Source organism: Arvicanthis niloticus, chromosome 10, assembly GCF_011762505.2.
Source record: "Arvicanthis niloticus isolate mArvNil1 chromosome 10, mArvNil1.pat.X, whole genome shotgun sequence".
NCBI classification, from domain to species: domain Eukaryota; kingdom Metazoa; phylum Chordata; class Mammalia; order Rodentia; family Muridae; genus Arvicanthis; species Arvicanthis niloticus.
In genome coordinates this window covers 38,701,823-38,728,105 of record NC_047667.1, presented here as the reverse complement: position 1 = coordinate 38,728,105, position 26,283 = coordinate 38,701,823, and the positions used below count along the sequence as shown (strand labels likewise).

General features: G+C 39.6%; 1 protein-coding gene and 1 long non-coding RNA gene across 5 annotated transcripts; one reads left to right on the top strand and one right to left on the bottom strand.

Moving 5' to 3' along the window:
• Trmt1l (tRNA methyltransferase 1L) lies at positions 1–26,243 on the bottom strand. Of its 4 annotated transcripts, none has more exons than XM_034512776.2 (15): positions 25,668–26,243; positions 21,000–21,104; positions 18,851–18,964; positions 15,516–15,580; positions 14,090–14,219; positions 12,263–12,386; positions 11,815–11,894; positions 9,907–10,150; positions 9,212–9,424; positions 7,621–7,811; positions 4,785–4,863; positions 2,323–2,489; positions 1,403–1,465; positions 562–688; positions 1–472 (listed from the first exon to the last, which is right to left on the bottom strand). In XM_034512776.2, exons 1-15 carry the CDS (start codon positions 25,885–25,887, stop codon positions 220–222), a joined length of 2,175 nt encoding a protein of 724 aa, XP_034368667.1. In that variant the 5' UTR covers positions 25,888–26,243; the 3' UTR covers positions 1–219. The 4 variants fall into 4 exon arrangements, with proteins under 4 accessions (XP_034368667.1, XP_034368666.1, XP_076797445.1 ...); XM_034512775.2 differs by having other exon boundaries at positions 20,994–21,104; positions 25,668–26,139; XM_076941330.1 differs by having other exon boundaries at positions 9,907–10,178; positions 25,668–26,139.
• Positions 19,395–24,465, top strand: LOC143443688 (uncharacterized). The gene is made up of 3 exons (XR_013112870.1): positions 19,395–19,474; positions 22,686–22,778; positions 24,215–24,465. It is a non-coding gene; the product is annotated as an uncharacterized LOC143443688 (long non-coding RNA).
• Positions 26,244–26,283: the final 40 nt, after the last annotated feature.

The window sequence follows — 26,283 nt, the reverse complement described above, 5'->3', positions numbered from 1 at the left end:
TTTGGCTTCAAATGTTTTTATTAAATTTTTTTCTTTAAAATAATAAAAACTTAAAAAGCAACGCTCTCACACCAGCCAAGTCAGAAATAGCCAATTTTCTGAATGAAAACAGTGCTTTTTAAATTTTTTATCTTATATCACTAAATTGAAAGAATAAAAAAAGGATTGCAGTCATACAGACTTGGGCCACTGCAGAACCCTGAGAAGACACCCTCTAAGTCACCATCGTCTGCAGGCACTGGCTTCCGCTTTGTCATTCACAGACATCTGCACCCTGTCGGTTACTGTGTCCTCAGGGGCTGGCGGCATCTGCCCTTCTGAGTGTCCTCCAGTGTATGTGGGGGTGCTATACTTTAGCAGGATAGACTTGAACTGCATCAGAGGGGCATCAGTGCGGATGCCCATTGGGTCAAAGTGAGTCCGGCTCACTCGGAAGCCTGCTTGGGAAAGACAGCACAAAAATTTCTTCAACCTGCAATAGAGAAAGAGAGTTATTAGGCTCTCATGTTTTTACTTAAATTATTAAAATATGGAATAAACACATTGCCACGGCCATCTTACTTTGGCATGTTCATCCCTTTGATGCTGTGCCTGTGGATGTTGTAATAAAAGGGAGGGTGGGCAGTGCTGGCGTCGCTCTTCTGCTTCTTGGCTACATTAACGGTCACTTCATTACTTTTTCTCTTGCCTGGAAGACACACACAAGCATGCTCTTAACAACTGCAGATGGAATGAATGCTTTATAATCTTGTCACACAATTCTCATTCACGCTACCCGTCCACCTGCTGCTTGGTGAGAACTTCCTTCTGTCTCCTTTAAACCTCTACTGTTTCCACTTCCTGTTTCTGAACTCGGGTGAATTACTTCACTGCACACTGCAGTCCTCACGTCACCACTCAAATCTGACAAAGTCTGTCATTCCTTTTCCTTGTTTCTTGTATGCAGGTTGTGTCTGCATAAACCCTTTCTCCCTAAATTACACATTACACTCTACATTCCTAGGGACAACAGATGCTCTACTGTTACATGGTGTGTGTGTGTGTGTGTGTGTGTGTGTGTGTGTGTATTGTTGTTTTTTCAGGCAGGGTTTTTCTGTGTAGCCTTGGCTGTCCTGGAAGTCACTCTGTAGACCAGGTTGGCCTCAAACTCAAGAAATCCACCTGCCTCTGCCTCCTGAGTGCTGGGATTAAAGGTGTGTGCCACTACCGCCCAGCCAAACCATATACTTTTAACAAGAATTTTAAGTCGCCATTGAAGATGAACATTTAAAGTAAACATTACTACTACAATATTGTAATTACAAGTTTTAATGCTATGTATATTCTGTTTTTAAACCTATATTTTACGACATATTTAGAATGCACTGATACTTAATAGTTACATATTATAATATATACATACCCTGTGCACTGTAAATATCTATTGTGGTATCATCGGTGGTTTTAACAAATACACCATTTTCTTCTAAAATAAAAAAAAAGGGGGGGAGGGAACATATTTATAGATGACATTAACAACTTAATGTGTAAATAAAACTGGAATCCCAACTACAGTTTCGTGTATATAAGAATGATACTTTTAAACTTTCTGGGCCACTGAGATAGCTCAGCAGGTAAAGGCACTTGTAATCTGAGTTCAATTCCCAGAACCCATGTAAAGACAGGACACAACTGACTGTGGAGTTGTCCTCTGACACACACACACACACACACACACACACACACACACACACTATTTTAGGCTGAGTGTGGTGGCACACATCTTAATTTCAGCACATGGAAGGTACTGGCAGGTGGATCTCTGTGAGTTCCAGGCCAGCTAAGCAAAGAGCCCGCATTCAAAACAAAGGCAACCGATATACCTGATGTTTTACGGCAACCTCCTTTTATGCCTCAGGAAGCATGAAGACTAGTCTGCCTTCCCATCTATCAACAGCCACACACACTGCAATCGCCCTGTCTAAGGAGTAAAATCCGGCTTCACTGAGTGATACGTGAAGTGATTTTCTGTACTTCCATGGGTATTAGCAAAATTTCTGGCTATACCACTCCTACAATTACCTGCAAATTCTTTTTATAAAAGAGTAGAAAGTTTACAAAGGGATGACAGGCATTGCAGTGTGTGCCCAGCACTTTGGGGGTGAAGGCAGAAAGATCAGGAGTTCAAGGCCAGCCTGGGCTGTATGTGACCTTGCCTCCAGAAAAGAAAAAAAAAAAGCAACAAACAAATTATGATTAGACTCACTAAGATGGATTACTTAAAGCATATTACTACATTGTTTTCATTATAACATCAAGGATAATCTGACAAGCTAGAGTCACCTTGCTTGTTGGTATTTGAAGGAGCATGAACTGAACACTGGCTTTGTGGGGTACATTCTGATTCAAAGATTAATGTCTTTATTAGCGGCTGAATGTCATCCAAACCATGGTGAATAGATTCAAATAGCATCCTTTTAAGGAATCCAGTATTGAAAAGGGAACTTGACCTGGAAAAGAAATGTTTGAGAAATGTTTATATTTTTACAAAAATATTTTCCATAATTATACAACAAACAAATAACAAATTATGGGATAAAGAACTACTGAATAAATTCAGGAATTTTTGATTTAGTATTATTTATATATTAATTTCTCAATCTTTTAAAAAATTATTTTAGTTCTGTAACTTACAATTAGCCAAAACATTTAATTCACATAAAATTAACAAGAATTTATTGGCCCTCATAAGTTGTAGAGTACATGAAAAACCGAGTGTGTATCTGTAGAACACAGTCAGACAGAAAAGACGATGCTGGCTGCCTGTATAAAAGCCTGTAAAATGAGGTCACTGTACACCAAACACGGCGCCAAGCTCAGGTTTCCACAGTGCGCTCTCTAGCAGTGACATCACCCTCCATTCTGATGCCTACGTGAGGATTGTAGTTTAAAAATGGTCCAGGACACCACACCTTTAAACCTAGCACTGAGGAGGCAGAGGCAGGTGGATCTTTGTGAGTTCAAGGCCAGCCTGGTCTACACAGGGAGTTTCAGACTAGTTAAGGCGACATACTGAGGCTGTTTCAAAGGCTCAGGGCTAAACACTTCCATTGAATTTGAGCAGCACCTGCACAGTTGACAAAATGAATTCCGAGACAGAGAAGCCTGGACTGCATTCCTTGCTGGCTCTGTCTACTAGTTACATAGATCACCTTGAGGATTAAGGATGGTTTTCTCCTCCCATGACTGGGGTTTGAGCCTAGAGTTTTATGTACACAAGACACTGTAGCACTCAACCTGTATCCTCAGCCATTTTTTTTTAAACCACTCTTTCTCTGATAGTTTCTTCAAAAGTTCCATTAAGTTGCCCAAACTGGCCTTGAACTGGCTAAAACCTCACTGTATAGCAGGCCTGGACCTTGTGATCTCTTGCTTCAGGGGTAGTTGGAATCACTGGCTTATAACATCAGGCCCCACCTCCCCTTTACTGTAAGGAAAACTCACAAACTTGTCATAGGAATGAGACAGCCTATGTATCACGCTTTGTACAAAGTTTCTTCACTGAGTAGCAGCTATGAGGTAGTAAACGTAAAGATTCAATAGTGAGAATAAATGGAAGGACTATTTAAAGTATCGAGTGAGCAGTCAGAGTAAGTAACACTAAACAGACACTTGAAACGGGAAGTATGACCTGAACTGAGGTGGGAGACAGGGTAGGGATTCTGGACTGGTGTAAGGACGGGAACAATGGCCCTGAGTGACAAGTCAGGGATTCCAGCCAAGATTCTGGCCTGGAAGTTGGAAATTCTGGTTCTAGCTTGCTAATAAGAATCAACATCATTACCGTTGTCATTATTTTGGTCAGTCTTAAAAACGCCATGCCCTAATTTCCTTGCTTATAAACTGAGGAGCTGGCTGGCCTAGATCCTCTGGAGGCAGCCAGCTGTTAGTCTCACTTTGTGTTCTGTAACCAGGGAGTCTGATCGTTGTGGGGGAGATGGTATAGTTAAGAAAGTACTGGAAGCTAGGGCTGGCTCCATCATTCTTCACGTCTGTAAGAGAGCAAGCTCATCCTGGTGCCCTACGGCGAGCGAGGAAGTGGAGACAAGAGGATCCCAGGAGGCCCTGGACCCACTAGCCTGGTAGGTACAGCAGTAAAAGGGGCCAGTTTCAACCAAGGCAGAATGGAGCCTGACGCCCAAGGCTGTCCTCAGATTTCCACATGGCACTGTGGCATGTGCACACACACCTGTACTCAGACACAAAGGTGAAAACACCAAGCACAAAACCCAGCAAGTTTGAAGCCAGGACTGAGCAACTGTATGAGACTCTCCCTTAAAATAAAATAAAAGGTTAATTGTATTTTGAATGAGGTGAGGTATGAGTGTGTGTGTGTGTGGGGGGGTGGTAGTGGTGGTGGCAGGGGGGCGGGGCATGGCAGTACAGGTGCCTATGGAAGCCAGAAAGAGGTACTGGGTTCCCTGGAGCTGGAGTTACAGATACTTGTGAGCCACCTGACATGGGTACAGGGAAACAACATCCATCTTCTGCACCAGCAGCAAGGGCTCTTACCTGCTGAGACATCTTTTCTTTTGAGATACATTCTTTCAAAAACAAATCCAAACAGCCTCTTTCTTACTATTCAGATGCAAACTATTTAGTTTGCAGATCCAGCTTACTTTTCACCCTTAGACTATTAGAGAGAAATCTGAAAATACTCAGGTTCTCAGAAGAAGAGTCATGCATTCTTGTTTAGATTCCAGAAGCTGACATAAGTCAACCTGATGCTGTACTTAGGTACATACCATAGAGGCCCCAGTTCAATCGCTGTCTTGCCAGGCATGCTTCCATGACAATTACAGGGCAGCTGCCTATATGGGTTTTCTGTAAAAACAAAAGATATGTTTATATATATATATAAAGAATACATGACAGATATAAGTGTTATAAGTTATATAATAATGACTATATACTGAGGACCTACTGTGTACCAGGTACTGTGCTAAGAATTTTATATGTAGTTGAAAACTTAAGACTCTTTGAAGGTAGGTACTGTTAAAAACCACAATCACGAAGAAGCAGGATGTCCAGCTTTGGGTGGAAATGTTTGCAGTGCTGAGCAGTGGGGAGAGAATTCATTGAAAATGAAATATGTTGAGAAATGCAGGAGGATTTTTGCTCAGAAGTGTGTTCAGTGCCCCATTGTGAAAAAGGGAGGCAACCCTGAGACTGGACCAAATCCCCATGGTGTGTGGGCAGAAGCTAGCGTAGACTGCTAGGCTCCCTCACAGACATGGTGCGAGCTAAGGCAGCACCTGGAGAGATGATACAACAGAGTAGTTGGAGAGTCCCAGAGACACGTCCTTGGAACAAAGACAATCTTCCCCAGGATGAAGAACAAGGGAGGAAAGGCAGACCTAACAGCCTACCTTAAAAGTCTGCTAATGAGCCCCACCTCTGCCTTATTTATTACAAAGGACAGCTCATGGTTTAATGTATACCACGACTTAATTCACGAATCAGAATTCAGATCGTGAATACCTAACAGATTATTGTTGAACAGTTTTGATTTAAGATAAAGTGGATATGATCATTAAAACCAGCAAGAGGCAGAGGCAGGCAGATCTCTGAGTTTGCGGCCAGCCTGGTCTACAGGGAGTTCCAGGACAGACAGGGCTACACAGAGAAACCCTGTCGCATACGAACAAACAAACAAAGCGCAGTTCAAGTTCCATGACTATCATCACCCTCTCATTTTTTCAAAATAGGGTTGGTATTAACTAGTAATGCTCCAATCCCACAAAGATGGGGTATACAGAGAAGCCCTGTCTCGAAAACCAAACCAAGTCAAAGAAAACAACAACAAAATGAGAACCTCTTACGAGGCATGGTGATGCATGTTTTTAGGCCAGTCTGGTCTACACAGTGAGTTCCAGGACAGCCATAGCTACATAATGCAGTGAGACCCTGTCTTCCTCTGACTCCAGGTTATTCCTTACTCAATCACTGACTTTTTTTTGGAATAGCTTGATAAAATCAATAGTTCTAGTCTATCTGATATTATTTTGTTACTCAACAAAACAAAATGGCAGGGTAGCTTTGATCTCTAGCGTAACAAGTGTCAGGGCTGGGGTGTAGGTCAGTCGGTAGAGTCTTATATAGTCTGCAAAAACCCTATGTTCCATCTGAAGCACCTCAGAGAGCAGGCACGGCAGTGTATCTACAATCTAAGCATCTGGAAGATCGAGGCAGGAGTGTCAGGAGTTCAAGGCTATGGCCAGTGAGAGGGCTCAGAGAGTAAAGGTACTTGCCACCTTGGTGACAATCCTGATGACAAGCGTTTGATCTCTTTGGACCCACAAGTTTGAAGAAAAAACTGACTCTCATAGGTTATACTCTGATCTTCTCATGCATGCCATGGCAAACTCACATACAAAATAAGTAAATAAAAACAAAACAAAATAAAAGCTAAAAAAACGTTCAAGGTCATTATTGGCTGGGATATATCAGACACTGTTAAAAAACAACAGCTAAAAAGCTTCAGTTGGTGTGATAGAGGCGTATGAATAGACAACCTTCTGTAGAGAAAAACCCAGAAAACCCAGAAACAAACTCAAGTACATGTGGGCTTAGAACACGACAGAGAATACATTGTCTAATAGTGGGCAAGTGCTGGGCTAACCAGTAAAACATAGTCACCCTGAAGGACCTAGGAAGAGCCACGTCTTTACAAACAGATGCCAGAGTATATGTAACTTTACCACTAGCAAAATCCAACCAACCAACCAACCAAGCTTCCCATCCTCCACCCCAGCAAAAGAACCCTAAAACCCAAATTAAAATTAAACAAGCAAGCAAATGATCAACGGAAGAAACCAAACCAACCAATCAACCCACACGAAAGCCTTGCAATTTATGCAGCAAGAGATAAATAACTTGGATTTGTAAAGAGTTCTTAAGAATTCACACCACAGGCTGACAAGAAACCTCAACAGTTACGAGCACTGGCTGCTCTCTCAGAGACCTGGGGTTTGAGTCTCAGCACTTACAGAGGGTCACAACTGTCCGTTCCAGTTCCAGGAGACCCAATGCCATATTCTGGCCTCTGCAGGTCCCAGGCACATACTAAGATACACACACGCACATACTAAGATACACACACGCACACACGCACAAAACGCCCATATACATTTTAAAAATTCACATTAAAAAACACCAAGAACCAAGAACTTAATAGACAACAATGGACAAGATTGTTGCTGGATCCCAAGAAAGCAAACACCCCAGTTTTTTAAGCTGCAGCTTTCCCTGTGTGTCCCAAGGCCTGGCATACAGCAGGGACTCAATGCTTACTGAATGAAATTTGTAACTGGTAGCATTGATATTTAGTCAGAAACATGAAAATAATTTTTATAAAATTAATAATTTATAATAGTATAGATATATAGGTAATCTGATTAACATTTCTAAAATTAGTTGATAGTGGAAAAAATATGTTATCTCTAGATGTTTCAACAAGAGCATGTCAACACTCCAGCAGTAGTCTCTGAAAGCGCAGTGCGGCACGTATAACTGGGGATGTGATGAAGCTTGTTCGCTGGGTACTGCTACAGTGTGCAGGCCAGAGGAGCGTCAGCTTACCTTCCACCATGTTGCCATCCTTCTGAAAGATCCTCTCTTCACACCACTGGCAGTGGATCAGGTACTGGATTTTCTTGGCAGTCTCGTCTGCTGAAGTAGGGCCTCTTAAGACCCTCACAACTACCAACACAAAGTGTTCCAGAGCCACCGCAAACAGCACTTCTATACCTTTGTTGCACCGTGCTGCAGCTCTGTTAAAAAATAAACAAAACACGGAACTATTTTGATGGCTCATCACTTCCTTTGTATAGCACCGTGCTGACAGAGCTAACCTGGATGGCAAACTATGGAGGGACTGTGGTTTTCATCAGGACTTTTCTGTAATCACGATTACTAGTCTGAATTTAATCTATTTTTTTCCTAAAAAGCTTCTTCCAAACCATATATATTTATGACCATACTGACCATATGCAGAATTATATGCTAGCTGCTGATTAGTTACTGAAAAATAGTCAAAGCCCTTTTCTCTACTCGTTTTAAAGTTCCTTTGGATTAAGTTCTATAAGATAACATCATTTCCAAATCATTTGCAAATTCTGTTGTTCACTTAACAGTCACTGAAGACCTATGGAGACTAATAACTTATTATGCTGAGGTAAGAATTTCCCTCTAAGTGCTGCAAACTTGTGTTTGTATTAGCAAGTGAATGGGCTGACCATCTATTATTGATACTCTCAATGTCAAATTGCATTATTATTTTTGTAGGGGCTGGAAAGATGGCTTAGCAGTTAAGAGTACTTGCTGCTCTTGCAGAAAACTGGGGTTAATTTCCCAGCACTTGCATGGTGGCTTACATCTGCCTGTAGGCCTGTAGCTCTAGTTCCAGAGGATCTGATGCCCTCTTTTGACTCTGGCAGGATCCTGCATGCACATGGTGAGACACCCCCTTCCCCCCCCACACACACACACAGAGAAATATTAAAAGGTCTTTTCTAGCAGGATAAAGTTGTGTACACAGTAGATAATAGTCCTCTTCCACCTAGGGGAACGGAAAGACCCTCCTTTCTTACAGGGTTATTTTCAGAGTCAAGTTAGAAACCATCATTTTATTCAGACTATTTGACGATGAAATGATCTTTCAAGTAGCTTGTAAACATAAAAAAAATTTTTCTTTCTCTTTTTCATGTTGCTACCTTGTCTACTCTTGTAATTACTGAATTAAGACAGGTCTAAAATTAATTTTCACTTTTATTGTTTCTTTTTTATGTTTCAGATACAAACATTTAAATAAAGTTCTAACAAAACACAAGAATAGTAGGCCATCAAAATGGCTCAGGGGGTAAAGGTGCCTGCTGCCAAATCTGACGACTAAGTTTGATCTCTAGAACCCACAGGATAGGAGAGAACCAACTATTTCAAGTTACCCTCTGACCTCCACACATGTGCCTATATGAATACAAACAAAGTAAATGAATATGTTTAAAAAAAACTATAAAATTAAAACAGTAAATCAAATTAAATTATATGTAAGGGATATAGAATTAAAAACTTTATGCATATTTTGAAAAAAAAGCACTCATTCACAGTATTCTCTTTTCAAAACCACAAGTCACACTAAAACATAGTAGGTGCACTACTGGCAGTTTGGTACCTTGCCACTGCAGCTACGACAATTCTGGCCGCTAGCTCCTTGTAATACTCTGTTCGGACAATGTTACATCCGTAGTGACGCCGGGCAACATGCTGTGCCTTGGCATACAAGGAGCTGATGTCTGTAGAAGTCACTGACACTATGCCAAGGTTCCTTACATTTCTGAACGCAGAGTCGAGGTAGTTCACTGATGTTCCAAAGGGATCCAGGTGGCTAAAACCAGAAAAAAATGCACATATCTAAGATGACATCAGTGATCCAAATTATAACAATATTATTTCTAATGATAAAATTTCATGGATTCAAAGTTTGTAAGGCAGGTGGGATGGCAACACACTTATAATCCCAGCACTCAAGAGGCAAAGGCAGGAGAATTTCCAGTTTGAGGCCAGCCTGGGCTAATAGAAACTATCTTAGAAAATTGAGAGAAAAAAATGTACTTTGCAAATCTATTTTAAATACTTAATTAGGTTTTAAAAGTAAGTAATAAAATAGTCTACGACATGTCAAACACAGAGAAATAAATCAGCCGAAGAGGAAAAGTTCATTTCCAGAAAGTCTGAAAGTTTCATTGGATATCTCAGGCCAAGGCCAAACACTGTATTAAAGTAAACCACCACAAATTCCCTTAATTTTAAAGCATTGCCCTCCATCAGATCTGCTTGGTGGTAATCCGACCAATGCTCTTCACTTACATGAAATCAAAAGACCTCAGGTGCATCAGAACATTGGCGTCCATCCTGGTCACCTGGATGTCCCCCAGAGTGCCGTCGTCTTCAAGGACATCACCTTCTTCCTTTTCCTCACTGTCCACCACCACCTTCAACTTGTTTAAGTGGCAGTTTTTCTGAATCAAAGTCACAGAGTTTTCATTCAAGTCATTAATTGTAACTTTGACTGCATTTCCAAGGTGCTTTGCCCACTGTAATCCCATTATTCCTTGGGAGAAACAGGGAAGAAGATGAAGCTTCAAATTAAAGAAATTTAAGTTATAGTTAATCACTGAAAAGTTAGGTGTCTTAAAAGCAACTCTCTCTCTCTCTCTCTCTCTCTCTCTCTCTCTCTCTCTCTCTCTCTCTCTCTCTCTCTTTCTCGCACACACACACATTTTTTTCCCTTCCTACAAGACATTTTAAGTACATGCCTGTTAGAAGGTAGAGGCAGAAGAATCAGGAGTTCAAAGTCATACTCAGTCATATAGCCAGTTCAAAGCCAGCCTGAGGAAGCCACAGTGAGACAATCAAAAAAAAAAAAAAAAAACCCAGATGGCCAGAAACTACATGTCAAAAAAATGGTTATGTCAATAAATAATTATTATGTTTATGCATGAGTGCACAACACACACACACACACACACACACACACACACACACACTCATTCATTTATACACTCAAAATGATATGAGACCATATTAAGAAGAGACTTAGCTGGACATGGTGGTGCATGCCTTTAATTCCCAGCAGAGGCAGGTGGAACTCAGACTCTCTTTGAGTTTGAGGCCAGCCTTGGGTACATGGTGAGTTCCAGGTCAGCCAAGTCTACACAGTAAGACTCTGTCTCAAAAGAACACAACAACAAAAAAGAAGAGACTTAGATTTGAAACAATAAAAATACATACGCTTTGGATTGTGATTTGAATTTTTAAAGATGTTTAAATATCTAAATAATTATTGATATTGATGAAGTAGTCTTTACTGTCTAGGTATAATGTTACTATAGCTTTACTTAAAAAAAAAAATTCCTTGTAGCTGAGTATGGAGGAAGAGCTGTAATCTCAGCATGTGGGGGGATCAGGAGTTCAAAGAGTTGAAAGCCAGTCACAAATTGATACTCTGCCTCAGTGGGGAAAAGCCTTATTTTTTAAGTAATCCAACTTAATTATTTACATAAAATATGCCCAGGGTTTGTTTTAAATTAAACTAAAGAGACTAATGTATAAAATCTGATGGAATCTGAACTGTAAAGATATTGATAAAATAAGACTGAACATGGGTGAATTATTTCTGAAGTGACACATAGGAAGAATTCATTCATTATACTCTTTATTTTTGTATAGAATCTTTTTGAAAAATTTTATAAAAAATTGGAAAATCTTACCTTGGATCTTTTTTTTTTTCTTTTTTTGCAATTTTTTTTTTTTTTTTTTTTTTTTTTTTGAGTCAGGGACTCACTCTGTAACTCTGGCCATCCTGGAACTTAAAATGTAGGGCAGGCTGGCCTTGGATTCAGAGATCTGCCTGCCTCTGCCTCCTGAGTGCTGGGATTAAAGACAAGTGCCACCATGTATGGGTCACAAAAATATTTTGCTGGACATAATACCTTTTTAAGTTTTCTAAGAAAAGGCATTATATAAGGACTGGAAAGACGGCTTATAAGTTAAGAGCACTGGCTGCTTTCCTATCGGACCTGGGCTAGATTTGGAGTGCACACACTGTGGTTCACAACACATCTATCTCGAACTCCAATTCCAGGGGATCTGATGCCCTCTTCTGGCCTGATGGTACTGCATCTGATATATAGCCATCCACACAGTCAAAATACACATGAAAATAAATTTGAAAAAAAAGAAAAAAATACAAACTATTTTTTTTTTTTAACTTACCAGTGGCTCCAAAGGCATCTAAACACTCCAAAGGTTTTCGTTCCTCAGCCAGAGCAGCCAACGTACAGAATATTATCTGACTAGAAAGAAGGGAGAATCTGGAGTAACTGTTTATCTTTGTAGAATTTTGAACATAGTTATCTACTTAATATACAATTCCCAAATTAATAGTTTAAAACCTGAAAGTTTTTTAAGTTAAACTATGAATCTAACTGAATTCTATTTAACAAGCATCCATTTATTTAATAAAACTTATCCATCAATCTCTTCATGTTTCATTACATAAAGTTGGACCTACTTTAGTCTCTGACTGAAAAACTGGGTTGGTAGAAAAAAAGAAGTATTTTGAGAAAATGTTAAAATAGTTTATTTTAATCTTATACATGTGAACACAGAAGTTATAAGAGGCACATCTGAAAATTCTATTACTATTTTCAATCTATCTTACCGATTTAGTTTCATTTTGGGATTAAAATATGAGTCTGTTTTCTGAGGTATAGAGTAGTTAGGAAAAACTTGTATATCTGTGTCTGTCTCCTTCAAAATTTCATTAGATGATTTGGCAGTAGAAGCTAAAGTGAAGAAGAAGAAGATTATTATAAGGTAATTGAAAATAATGCTAAACACCCAACACAATACATTTTAAAAATAAACCTTATATTATTTTGTCAGAAAGCAAATAGTTTTGTAGCTATACAAAACCAAACCAAACCAAACCAAATGAAAACCACAGGACAAATTTATTCACTTTCTATGGAAAGAGTTGTGCCTAGGTAGGTATTTGGTGAGTACAAGGAAGTTTATTCACTGAAAATTCTGACTGTGTATCTTATCACTATATCAGTATTATAAGACCCAACACGGTCAGACATCACAAGATCCTAAAACGTTTTTATGACCCATTAAGTACTATATTATGCTGTCACAGGTTGGCCACGGAGGGTCTTGTCATATTACAGAAACGGAGTATTTATATGCTTGCTTTCTATTAGTTGGCTGAATAATAATATCAGTATTTTCTGAACATACAGAACTTCAGAACAGCCTTGGGAGTCAATTTTCCCCTGCCACTTTGTGGATCCAGGGATGAAACTTAGCTCACAGGCATGCAAAGAAGGACTTCTACCCATTAAGCAACCTTGTAGACCCCATTTTCCCACAATTATAATTTTAAAGTAAACATTGCATTCAAATGGCTATTAAGAACCAACAAAAACATTTTTATATTTAGTATATATATATATATATATATATATATATATATATATATATACATATATATACATACACACACACACACACACACACACATAGGCTCATGGAATACTGATGTAAAAACATATACACATAATGTCTTAAGTATTCAAGAAATAAGACATGCAATTTGGAAAAATAATTACATTCTTTGTTCTTTTTTTGTCAGTATTATATACAGGACATTAAATGACACCCATATTTCCCTTCTATAATATCAACCAAAGTAGCCTTTCCTACTGGTGCATATCCTTCTATACTCACCGGAGAGGCGTGTCTTATTTCTCTTGCAAATGATACTTTGTGAGAAATGACATGATGCTCTCGGCCCTAAAGGCTAGCTTATTCCTTGACATTTTACATCCCTCAGAATAAACGTTTTTTCTGTTGGGCATCCTTTTTCCATAACAATACAACAGTTACTGATATAAAAAAGACTTATGACTACAGCTCTACATATGACTATAATTCTATAATTTTTCATTATAGATAATTATAAACTCATTAAGATACCTATTTTGGTATGAGTGTCATTTGCAGTTTTTAGAACATTTATTAATATATGTTGAGAATAGTTGAATGTTACTGGAAACCTCGTAGAAAGAAAAAAAAAAGTGAAGTAATGGATTACTTGATAATCAAATTATTTAGTTAAATCATTATGTTTAATTTGTGGATCCAGGGAGGGAACTTAGTTCACAGACATGCATGTATAAGAAGGACTTATACACATTAAGCAACTTTGTGGACCCCACTTTCCCATAATTATAATTTTAAACTAAACATTGCATTCAAATGGCTATTAAGAACTGACAAGAACATTTTTATATTTAGTATACACTATAATCCTGTAGCTATAAACTCAAATGGAATACTGATGTAAAAACATACACATAATGTCTTAAATACTCAAGAAGTAAGAATACATAATTTGGAAAAATCATTACATCCTTTATGTATCTAACTGAGCCATTTTGTTTAGGGACCAAATTATGAATGTTAATGAGACCACTTCACTTACCAGCAATGTACCTGGATTTAGTCTCTCCTTTATTCACATGGCGCTTAACATGCCCTAGCATGTCCGTCCTTCTGGTGATGGTCGCTGAACAAATGACGCAGTGATAATGGGCACCCAATTTACTGGATAGCTATCAGACAGAGCACTGGATGTAAGCAGGTTACTAAGGCAACTTTCAAGCTGTACTACATTAGTGAATTGGATTTAACAGTATAAAAGGTGATGTTAATTTCCTGATGTGTCTTTGAAAGGATAACTTCACTAACGTTGCTTATGTATGCTGTTACAGCAGGCCACAAATTAGCTTACCTATTTTTTCCATTCTTTCTGTTCAGTAAATCACTCACTGCACTGTTATTTTATATAAGGCACACTTACTGATGGGATGATGTTAACAGTCCTGCTACTCCTAAGTTTAGTTGTCTTCTTAGAAACTGTTTTAGCATCACTAAAATAGTTTTATAGGATGTATTCACTGTTGGCCAGACTGATCTTAATAAACATATGCACTTTGTCCTGGCCTATAGAACAAGTTCAGCGCTGCATACTGAGATGCCACCTACAAATCCAAGAGTCAAACTAGAAGCCCTCAGACTTTTGACTGTTTAAAGTTAAATTTAAAAGGAAGAACGGAGGGAAAGAGAATATGAAATTGAAAAGTGAAGGTAGCTCTCAGATATCAGAAAGGCCTTCATCAAAATTTATTACCAAAGCAAAAAATTTTCTTCTTAAAATTCTCATATTAATGGATAATGTTCACTTTCAGCATAATAATAATTTGTGTAACTTTAAGATGAGGCTGGAGAGGTGGCTTTGAGTAAGGGCAGTGGCTGCAGCGCCCAGGGTTGGTTCCTATTGCCTCCATGGGAGCCCACAACCATATGCTACTCCAGCTCCCAGGCGTCTGATGCCCTCTTCAGACCTCACTGGGCACTGGGCATGGAAATGGTGCACAGACATGCAGGCAGGCAAAACAGTGATACACATAAAACAGAATGAAAAACAATGAGATGATCAACAGTCTTTTTTTCTGTGCATGTTGCATTATTCCCTCATAATCATCTGGAAGCACTAAGATTAGTATTTTAAAGGAAACTGCAGGCTATGGGTGTAGTGCAGCAGGCAGAGGACTTGATGAACATGCACAAAGTCCTGGGTTCGATTCCCAATACTGTATAAAAGGAATTGATGGCCCATGCCCATCATTTCAGCCCTCAGGAAGTAGATTATCCTTAGCTACGTAGTGAATTTGAGGTTCTATGTGAGCTACAGAAAGACTAGACATCATATGGTTAAACATGTACATTTTAATTTTAAATCAAGCATAGATTCTTGGCCTTTGGCAAAGCATAGTTTTAAAGTACATAAAAGTTTGCTCTCTTTAAAGTCAACTAAATTTGAAAGTAAGGATCTACCATCTGGTTACCTGCTCTCCAACAATGGTTGGCTTCACCGGCCGGCAGGCTAAGTGACAGATGCACATCCTGTAGCCTGGAACGGGAATAGCCAGCTGGTTACTATCACTCATTACATAGCCTCCTGGCACTGAGAGCTGCAAGGATATTTTTAATTTTCTAGGGATAACTAGGGTCATCAGGTGTGCTGGCACATGCCTTTAATGCCAGCATTCAGGAAGCAGAGGCAGGAGGTGCACGTCTGTGAGTTTGAGGTCAGCCTGATCTACATAGTGAGTTCCAGGTCAGCCAGGGCTGTATAATGAAACCCTGTCTCAAAAAGAAAAAGAAAAAAAAGATTAATTAGGATTATTATTCTGTTTATAACACAATTGCTTGAAGAACACTTGTTTTATAAATGAGATAGACCTGTGCTCACTGCAGCCTTGTGGCGATGGCTTGTTTTTTAAGTCATTTAGCTTCACAAACCTCAGCTTCTTTGCTTCCTGCTTTTTCACTAACCATGGCACGTAATCTTGCTTTTCCTCCCACCTTCACATTTTTTTTTACTTTATTTTTGAATTTATTATTCTTAGTTTTGAGTGTTGATTTTTAGATTTTTTTCCACCATACCTTAAAATATATTTATTTGGATTGGATGGTGGCTATGTCCTTTTTTTCTCTGGTAACTTTAATTCTTTTCATGGTTTCAAGGATCTCTTACGGGAAGGAATCTCAAATTACAGTGTTACTAACTTATTCTTGATGCTAAGATCCCTAATTCTAAATGTTTATTATGAAATTTTAATTGATTATTAGTTATCTCAAACTTCATTTGTCAAAATACTGGTGTGTGTAGCATGCCTGTAAACCAGCACTTGGGAGGCAGAGGCAGGAGAACGATGTCATTCTTAGCTATGTCAGCCTGTGTTTCTTCAGTTCTCTTTCTCTCCTCTCTACTCCCTCTCTCCTCCTCTCCCCCCACCCCTTTCTTTTTTGAATAACTCTAAGGGATAAATTCTAGAGCTGTCTACATGATAAAGAACTACTCTACCATTGAGCTATATCTCACGCCCTATAAATTTTCTTAAACTACATCTCTTTAGTTTTACTATGCTTACAAAGTAACTTCTCGTCTCCCCCAACACCAAAGTCTGTACTTCTCTCTCCCTTACTCCAATGCTTTCCATCATTCCTCCTGCTGTATATTGTTGAAGTGCCGGAGAACTCAGCTGCAGCTGGCTTTTCTTTTATTGGTACGTATACTCAAGGTTATCTTGTTAAGTCTCATGGCTTTAAATACTATCTATATTCTAGCATCTCCAAAATGTCTGTCTCTAGCCCCAGCGGCTCCCTTCTTAAGTTTCACATTCGTAGAGCCTTACAGGATACTGGAGTCTTCACTTTGACGCAGCTCAGCTTAGGCCGGAAGCTGGCCCTGGCCTACCTCCATAGCTTCCCACTGCACTTGCCATTGGCTCAGGAGGGCAACTCCATTTTCTCTAGTTACTCAAGTCCCAAACCCAAGCATCTGTGGCTTGTCTCACGTTCCTCATTCCTTCTGCATTATCTCCCTTGAAAATGTTGCCAGTTACTTTAACACCCGTTAACTATGACAAAACTACCTTGTCCCCACCCCACTCCTGCTGATCTTCCGGCTCCTCCCTACTGGACCTGCTTTTATTTTCAAGTCTTTTTGAAAAAAGAACCATGATTCAGTGAGTTTCATTGTTATTTATAGGAGTGTAGGTGAGGGTTTGCTTTCAGAAGCACAGGTACCTTACTAGTGGTCAAACTACTAAAGAAAATGCCTCTTCCATCCCAGGTAACCAGTAGCTCAGTGAGAGGATGTTGACTGGTCCACACAGGCAACAATTTCTATCTCACATAACAATATACAAGTATGTCTGGATACACATGTATAAGAAAGTGTGTGTGTGTGTATTTCCATATACATTTAGGTATTATATTGGTATTTAGAGGTTATTCTTGAGTGGAGGACTTTCAGTTTTATACAAATGGAATATTAAAAAAATCTGCCCCACAGATTGCTATTTTCATTAGTAGCTGTACTGGCTAATTTATGTCAACTTAGAGTCATTCTGGAAGAGGGAGCCACAAATGAGAAAATGCTCTCACTAGACTGGCCTGTGAGCTAGCCTATGGGGCATTTTCTTGATTGATTGATGTATCTCATTGTGGATGATGCCTGAGTACTATAAGAAGGCGGGATGAGCAAGTTATCAGGAGCAAGCCAGTGAGAGCACGCCTCCATGGCTACTGCTTCAGCTCCGCCTCTAGTTTCCTCTTTTGAGTTTTTGCCCTGACTTCCCTGGATGATGGACTACAAGCTGTAATATGAAAAAAACCTCTTTCATCTCCAAGTTGCTTTTGGTCATGGTGTTTTATCACAGCAATAGAATCTCAACTAAGACTGTACTCTAAGACTGTAGTTTACTGTGGAAATAAAAACTTCAATGTTTGCTACAATATATAGAATGTATTCTTCTCAGTGCCCACATATGAACACACACACACACACATAAACACACACAATAGTGTAGTCAATATTCCTTTTAATTCTAAATTTTTGTCACAAAGAACATGGTGCAATGAATATCCTCACACATCTATCATTGTGTTTCTACTTTTTTCTGTTGGTTATTTTATTGGTAAGAAACTTACATGAGGAATTAATGTATGTATTTTAAAGTGTAAAAGATGATGCCATATCTTTTCCAGAAGAAACTATGATACTTAGCTGCCTCAGAATCCAGTCTCTCAATGTGATGGTTTTTTTGTCTTTCAATTTTTTCTTTTTCTTATGATCCCACTTGTTAAAAATATATTACTTCAAATTACATCATTTTTGTCACTACAAGAGTATATTTTTAATAATTTCTACTTATCTATAAAAAGGCTTTAATTTCTGAATATTTGTCTTATATTCTATCAACATGCTGAAAATTTATTGACTTTTTTCTAAAATTAATATCCATTTTTTTAAAATTTTCTTGCTTTTCTGCAATTACTTTGTCTTTAAAATTATAGGTGAAACAGTAGCTGTTCTACAAGAGGAAAAGAAACTTACTAAAACATTGTTAAATAAGCAACAGGGACTCCTAGGTCAGAGTTACCCAATATATCACAGTCACAGATAGCTAATAAATGTCTGCTGAACTAAATGTCATGTGTTTACTGCCTACAAGACTGGATGCTGTCTTTTATCAAATACATTGAGTGGGGACATTAAATCATCATAATATAATGTGAAAATACTTGACTATGTTTACAATAAAATCCCAAAGCTAGTAACAAATGTTCAATTTCACGTACATTACTCTTAGGGAAGCAGGAAAATACTAACCTTCAAATTCAACGGAGATTTTCCAATGTAAATTCTGAAGGTGCCGACGAAGCTTGTGACTACTATATGCTCTGAACTTTTCCTTAGGACACAGTGGGCAAGTCTGACTGTTTTCTTAAAGAGAAGAAAAAGCAAACTATCAGATTAATGCCAGGGCTACAAAGTAACAGGAAGCCTCCCCAGCACTCACCGCCCTTCCTTGGATAAAGACTGTTTAACCATAAGAAGAAAATCCTTGTTTCTGATCCTGGATGTCCTTCGTTAAACAATGACTATTTTTAGCTTTGAAACTCTGCGATCTGTGGCTAGCTGATGGTGGCTGTTGCCAGCGATCTGTGGCTACCTGACAGTGCTGTTGCCAGCGATCTGTGGCTAGCTGACGGTGCTGTTGCCAGCGATCTGTGGCTAGCTGATGGTGGCTGTTGCCAGTAGGAGCAGAGAAGTCTGAAAAGTGAAATTCCCTTCAGCTAAGCTTTTGCCAGAGAGACTACCACTCAGCACCTTAGAATGGAAAACCAGCAGTACAGCATTTCTTGAAGGGCTGGGGCTGGGGAGAGATGCCTGAGCATCTGCTATGGTATTTCCCTACTACTCTGGCAGTGGCAACAATAGCCGAAACATAAGGTAAGAAAAACAGAAGACAAAATTGCTATTCTGAGACCAGGGACCTGGTAAAACCATCACATCCTGAATTCATTCACTATATTACTACATTTATGATTTATGTTTTCCCCTATTTATGAAGTATTCCTGAAAAGATGATATGGATCATCAAAATCGAGCACTAACTCAGCAATATAGTATACTTCAAATACTAATTCTAACAAAGTGTCCAAGAATTAAAATCTCAGGCTGGCAAGATGGCTCAGCAGTAAAGTTATTTACTTGTTGCTAAGTCTGATAACCTGTGTTCAATGCCTGGGACCCACACACTGCCTGCTGCCCTGTCTCCACCAATAAGCAAGTAAACAAGTAAGAATTAAAGCCTCAAACTTAAGCTTAAAGCAATAAAATATACAGAAATAACAAATCAATTATGATATTTTTTAACTCAACAAATAAATATCTTTCACATATAGAATAATGCAAGAATAAGCATAATTAATTTTTGTATAGACATTGCCAGTTTTAGACAAACATGAAAACTAAGCACTTAGATGAGTAGAGCAGAAGCAGGAGATGGCTCAGTGGGTAAGGACACTCACTAAGGTAAAGCCTTGGTTTGAAACCCACATGGAAGAAAAGGACTGACTTTAACATGCATGGCGTGGCATGCTCTTTTCACCAAATAAATAAAATAGTAAGGAAAGAGGGAAAGGAAAGGAGGGTGGGAGAGGGAGAGGGAGAGGGAGAGGGAGAGGGAGAGGGAGAGGGAGAGGGAGAGGGAGAGGGAGAGGGAGAGGGAGAATAGCAGATCAGAGGCAGGACAGTGGAGCACTGATAACATTTACAACTTTTGTACCAACCATGCTGCCTCCCTTTTATATCAGGGAATTTTAACTGCTGTTAGTTATTTTTACCTTAAGTCTTTTGCCTGCATGGATATCTGTGCACCGTGGACATGCCAGGTGCCTACGGTGGCCAGAGGAGGGTGTTGGGTCACCTGGAAATGGAGTTATAGATGGCTGTGACCCACCATGTCAATTGAATCTAATTCCTCTGGAAGAGCTGCCAGAGCTCAAAGCCACTGAGCCACGTCTCTCTCTAGTCCCAGCTATGTTGTTTAAAACACGGTTTCAGGATGTCCAAAACTTGTTGCTAATTTAATTACCACCTTATAAAAACACAATCCTTAACCATGAAATTGTTATCTCCTCAAGAAGTTTATTTTTCTACTGTTCTACTTCAATGGGAATAAATTGATTCTTAACAAATTGTTTTCATGAGCTGAAAAATGACCCATTAGAAGTTAAATGAATGTCTCAAAAAAACAAAAAAACCAACGACAACAAAAAGATATGACACCTTGTCTAAAGAAATCAAAAAGGACAAAATAGAAATTCAGTGTGTATGTGAATGTGCATGCATTCGTGTATGTGGGCTTGAGTCTGTGCATGCTTCTATGTGTGTGTCTGCCTGTGCATGCCTGTGTGTGTGTGTGATGCCTCTGTGTGTGTGTGTGTGGCCCCAAACATGGGCATACCTGTACCTAGATTATTTGAGTTCAATGAACTGGTGGAGTCAGCATCCCCTTCAGTCCCAAAAGCCAACTTCTCCAGATCAGCAAGTCTCCTTTGAATTGAGATGTGTCTCTCTGAAAAGGAAACATTTTTTACGAGTCAGAAAACTGTTTCAGCAATTTTCCCCATTCCATTTTCAGTTACTCACACCATGCTAAGTGCACGCTTTTGTTTTCTATGGAGTCTAGTACCTCATGGGGACTGCTACAGTTCAGGTTAAGAAAATGGCAAGTGTACTTCAGAATGCAGAAAGTTCCAGAGAAAAACTTTACTGTGTACTTTTCAGCTTTCGAATTTTATTGAGTCAAGGTAATTCCATGGAAAAATGTTTCTAGCTTGGGGACTGAAGGTGTAGCTCGGTGGGTAGAATGATTGTCCAGCATCCAGCAAACTTTTGAGTCTGATCCTTATGACCACATAAATAGGGCATAGAGGTGCACACCTGTAATCTTAGCACGCAGATATAGAGGCCGGAGGGCAGCAAGTTCAGCGCCATCCTCAACTACAAAATAAATTCAAAGCCAGCCCGGGATAAATGAGACCAGGACAAAAACCCAGAAAAAGAAAAACAAACAAAAAAATTCTGTCCTGTACAAAATAGTTTGAGAGCTATAATGTACGTTGTGTCTTCAAAGAACATTAATTACATGTGAGCAATTAACATTCTAATTTTTAAATGTAATAGTAGGTAAAATGAAATGAGTCTCAGATGTAAAGGTAGCATGATACCAAGGAACGACTGGTTAATTCTAACAAGTGGCTAAGAGTTAAGATATGAATACAACTTCATGATTTAGGTTATGAACAGAAATTCAATTAAGTACACTTGGTGATTAGTCTTATAAATCCAAAAGTAACCTCAGGATCAAGAAGTTTGTGGAAGGCCAGGCAGTGGTGGCACACACTTTTAATCCCAGCACTTGGGAGGCAGAGGCAGGCAGATTTCTGAGTTCAAGGACAGCCTGGTCTACAGAGTGAGTTCCAGGACAGCCAGGGCTACACAGAGAAACCCTGTCTTGAAAAAACAAAACAAAACAAAACAAAACAACCAAACAAAACAAGAAGTTTGTGGAATAAAATTTGCAGCTACCACAGCCCTTGTCTATAATATAATATATTTGGGCATAGGTAGGCTGGGTGGAAAACACACAAGTAAAGTAAGGCCTAAGTCAAAGTGGTAAAAAAATCTGTTCACGTTAGCTCAGACTTTATTCTTTGGGGAATGGTGAAGTCATTTCAGGTTTTGGAAGGAGTAAATGATTTGAATGTGAGTACTTTGGGGAAGCATCTGGTAGCTGTAGCAGCAATCAGGGAATGAGGAAATGGTCATGGAAAGGTGTGTGAGAAAAAAGTGGGAAGAAAAAAAGAAAGAGGATTTGGGCTGTGAGAGGTATGGGTAGGTGGCAAAGTAAAGACGGCTCTGGGTTTATGCAGCTGTAACAGTGCCATCAGCCAAAGAAATCTGAGATCCACCCACGTCTGCCTCCTGGGATCAAAGGTGTGAACTACTACTGCCCAGCTTCCTGTGATCTTTAAAAGCTGCAGGGAATAAATGATCAAATGGAAAGTAAACACAGAAAACTAGTGTGGTTGATTTTTCAAGAACTTTAGTGCAGAAAAGGAGACAGATGGAATTGCAATTTGTTTTTTCTAAGGATGAAGAGTTCTGAATGCACGTGCATTCCAAAGGAAGGGAATTTACAAAATGGAAATCGGAATGCATAAGACCAGGTGATGCTAACTCACAGGTAAGCATCTCCAAAAAGAAAGAGATAATGGGATGAATCTCAGGGCTCAGTCAATATGCTCAGTAATTAAAGCCTTAAGAATTTAAATTCAGGTGGATTTCTGAGTTCGAGGACAGCCTGGTCTACAAAGTGAGTTCCAGGACAGCCAGGACTACACAGAGAAACCCTGTCTTGAAAAACCAAAAAAAAAAAAAAAAAAGATGTTAGGGACTGGAGAGATGGCTCAGTGGTTAAGAGCAGTGACTGCTCTTCCAGAGGTCCTGAGTTCAATCCCCAGCCACCACATCGTGGCTCACAACCATCTGTAATGAGATCTGATGCCCTCTTCTGGTATGGCTGAAGATAGCAACAGTGTATTCACATACATGAAATAAATAAAAATCTTAAAAAAGAAAAAAAAAAGAATTTAAATTCAATTTTTGATTTTGCTGCCACTGTCCTGTCTCTCCTCCCATTCATTCTCAGTCCCCTCATTCACTCATGTGTATAATCTTTGTCCTTTTTTGCCTTTCTTATAGTAAACAATAAAAGGGCCGTAGTTGTACTTGATTTATCTTTCTGGTGGTTAAGTGTCAAGTTCAGGAACTGGTACTCAGCAGCCACCAAGGATAGTTAAATTGTTTTTAAAAGCCATTAGACTTTTTGAATGTAGTAGCACATTTTTATCACTAATTCTGGGATCATCAGACATTTCTGCTCAAATGATAGTTTTCTAAGCAAAAGCAAGGAGTGACAAACATCATTGTATTACTGTCTTTATATTTTTCTTTCTTGAGATAGGAGCTCAATATATAGTGAAGACTCTTCTGGAACTCACTATGTAACCCATGCTGGCTTCAAATTCATTTTCCTCCTACCTCAGGTTCCCAAATGCTGGGATTACAAGTATGAGCCACTATGCTTGTTTGCTTAACTTCATATAGTAGGCCTTGTTCAAAAACTTAGAATAAAATATAGGCAAAAAAAAAAAAAAAAAAGTATCTTTTAGTTTTTAGCCCTGATAAGAATGGTCAAAAAAGAATTCATTTATACAAACTAAACTACCACATTTGAAATTGTAAAAGGTTCTGTTTCATTGTTCAGACATGTATGTGCAACAGGATATATAATGCTGCATACATGTATGCCTACTGAATTATTCTAGTCGGCAGTACAATATGAGAGGAGAATCCTATTAAGTTAGAAAAAGAAAACTAAACATGATCTAGTCCACTACTGAAGGAAAATTTCAAAACCTGTCTGAAGATTCTTTTTATATCTGTGTAATCCTTTCTTGATTCAACATGGTAATATCATTCTGTATTTAAATAGTCACGTTAAAAAAAAAAAAACACTCATAATCAAGAAAGTAAACCTGTTGTTAAATCAGATAAACCCAATATACTAGAAGGTTCTTTCACAACTTCTATTACTTTTTCCTCAAATTTCCCCTCTAGTTCAGAAGCACCATCTTCATCATGCCTGGCTGCTGTGACTGCCTTCAAAGCACTAACTAGATCTCCTGAAAATACATTTTTCAAATGATTAGTGTGTGCTTAAAGGTTTCTTAAACAGCACACATTCTTCACACTACAAATCTGTAAGTATAAGCACATATATGCAAATGTTTCCAACACCCTTCCCCTAGCACTTAGACAGACTTTTGGGACAATGTCTTCCTAAGTAGCTCAGGTTGATCTTCAAGTTACTAGCCCTCTTGCCTGAATCTCTGGAGTGCTAGGATTACCAGGTGGAGTCATTGTGCCCCACTGGGCATTTTAAGGTATTAAAATGGTGAGCAAGTGAAGAAGCATTCCCCAAACTGCTCATCTACTTCCAATTTAAACATAATCAGGAAGGCAGTAGCTACTCCCTCAACAGTGTAAAAGTCCCTATCCATCATGTTGGGGGGCGGGGGGTGGGGGTGGGGGGGGTAGGAGAGCGGGCCAGCCTTGTTTTGCACTAAAAGCTGTGACTCCAAATGATGAGCCTACTGGCTGATTTTTGTCCTTCCTGCCTGCGATCAATCCTGCTATTCTTAAATGTGGTTTTAGAATTGCCAAAATAAGTTTTCTTAGATTATGACTGTTTTATGTACATCAAACCCCCAATTAGCCTAGAAATAGTAAATATGAATTAATTTCTCATAGGTGATAATTCAGGAGTATAAAAATTAATTTATGGACCAGAGATCTGCAGAAGGAACTCGATGAATTTTTCTTAGGCCCACTGTACAAAATGTTAAGAAGATCCTTAAAGTGCTAATAGTTATTCGTCTTACGTTTCCTAAATGAACCGATAAAACACCACTCAGAACACGTATAAATACATTCAGAGTATAAAAATATGGGCTATTAAGTTTTCATGATCATCTTCCTTTGGAACGAAGTACAAAGCTCAATTGTATTTAGCGGATTCCTCTCCATACAAGACATGAGGTTTCTATTCTCGGGAGCAAAATATACTACAGAAATAAGACAAATCCACCAGTGTGTGTAAGTCCTCACTGAAAAATTGGTTCAGTTTCTAAATCGTGACATGATCTCCTACCTCAATACCTCCATTACTGTAATACAGTGAAAAGTTTTTAAACTATTGTAGACTGGGTTGACTTGGAAACTACTAAAGACACTAACGGACACAGCCACTATTTCCATTGTTTATTTTTATCTGCCTCACGCCTGGCCTTCACATATCCTTCATGGTGATGTCCTCGAGGTTTATAGAAGTATCCCTTTCCATTCTGTACTCCTTTTACTCTTACCTGCCGCTCTGATTCCTCCTCCTCCCATTTCCCTAAATTTGCCTTTCCACATTAAAAACCACCCTGGAGAAGGGCCTCCCCTATTCCCCAGCGAGGCATGGTTTCTCGCTTCTCTGCGGCAGAGAGATCAGGCCGTCTGCACTTACTGCTTTCAGCCTCCTCGGGGACAGAGGCTAGGGACGGGGACAGGGCCGGAGCCGGGGCAAGGGCTGGGGCTGGATCCGAGTCCGGCGTCGGAGCCGAGTCCAGAGCCGTATCTGCGGCCGGAGCTGGGACCGGAGCCGAATCCGGGGCCGGGGTCGGGACCCTGACCTGGGCCTCCTCCTTCTCCTGGGGTAGCAGCTCCTCCTCCGCCATATTCTCCATAGTTACGGCCTCCGTGCCAGGGGACGCGGAGGGGACTCGCGGCGGAGTGGGATAATAGACGTTAATGCACACAGGGCTGGATCCAAGGGCGGGGAAGCAATTGGGAAGGCTGTACGCGTGCCACAGACAAACGGCGAAGCGCCAGTGACCCAACCCTGCCAGCAGAAAAACTGAAAGCCAGAGGCAGCGGTTCGACCCTTAGCCGGCTTCCCCTTCCCCGAGGCGTTACGACGCCACCACAGACTGCGCAGAAGCGTATCGCGGACAGTGTCCAATGAGGAGAAAGAGTTCCGTTTCCTCGGTACGTCTCTGCATCACTGGCCGCCACCGAACCGAGATAAAACTACAACACCCAGGAGGCATCGCGCCCCCCTGGGCGGTGCTCAGTTCCGGTCC

What these genes read in the sequence shown, in the direction of transcription:
- Trmt1l (XM_034512775.2), bottom strand. Translation starts at nt 25,887, where the DNA reads ATGGAGAATATGGCGGAGGAGGAGCTGCTACCCCAGGAGAAGGAGGAG. An exon ending in GTCGTAGCTGCAGTGGCAAG is followed by an intron (nt 7,812 to 9,211) that starts GTACCAAACTGC and finishes ATTTTTTAACAG; the next exon opens with AGCTGCAGCACGGTGCAACA. An exon ending in TTCAAATACCAACAAGCAAG is followed by an intron (nt 1,466 to 2,322) that starts GTGACTCTAGCT and finishes TTTTTATTTTAG; the next exon opens with AAGAAAATGGTGTATTTGTT.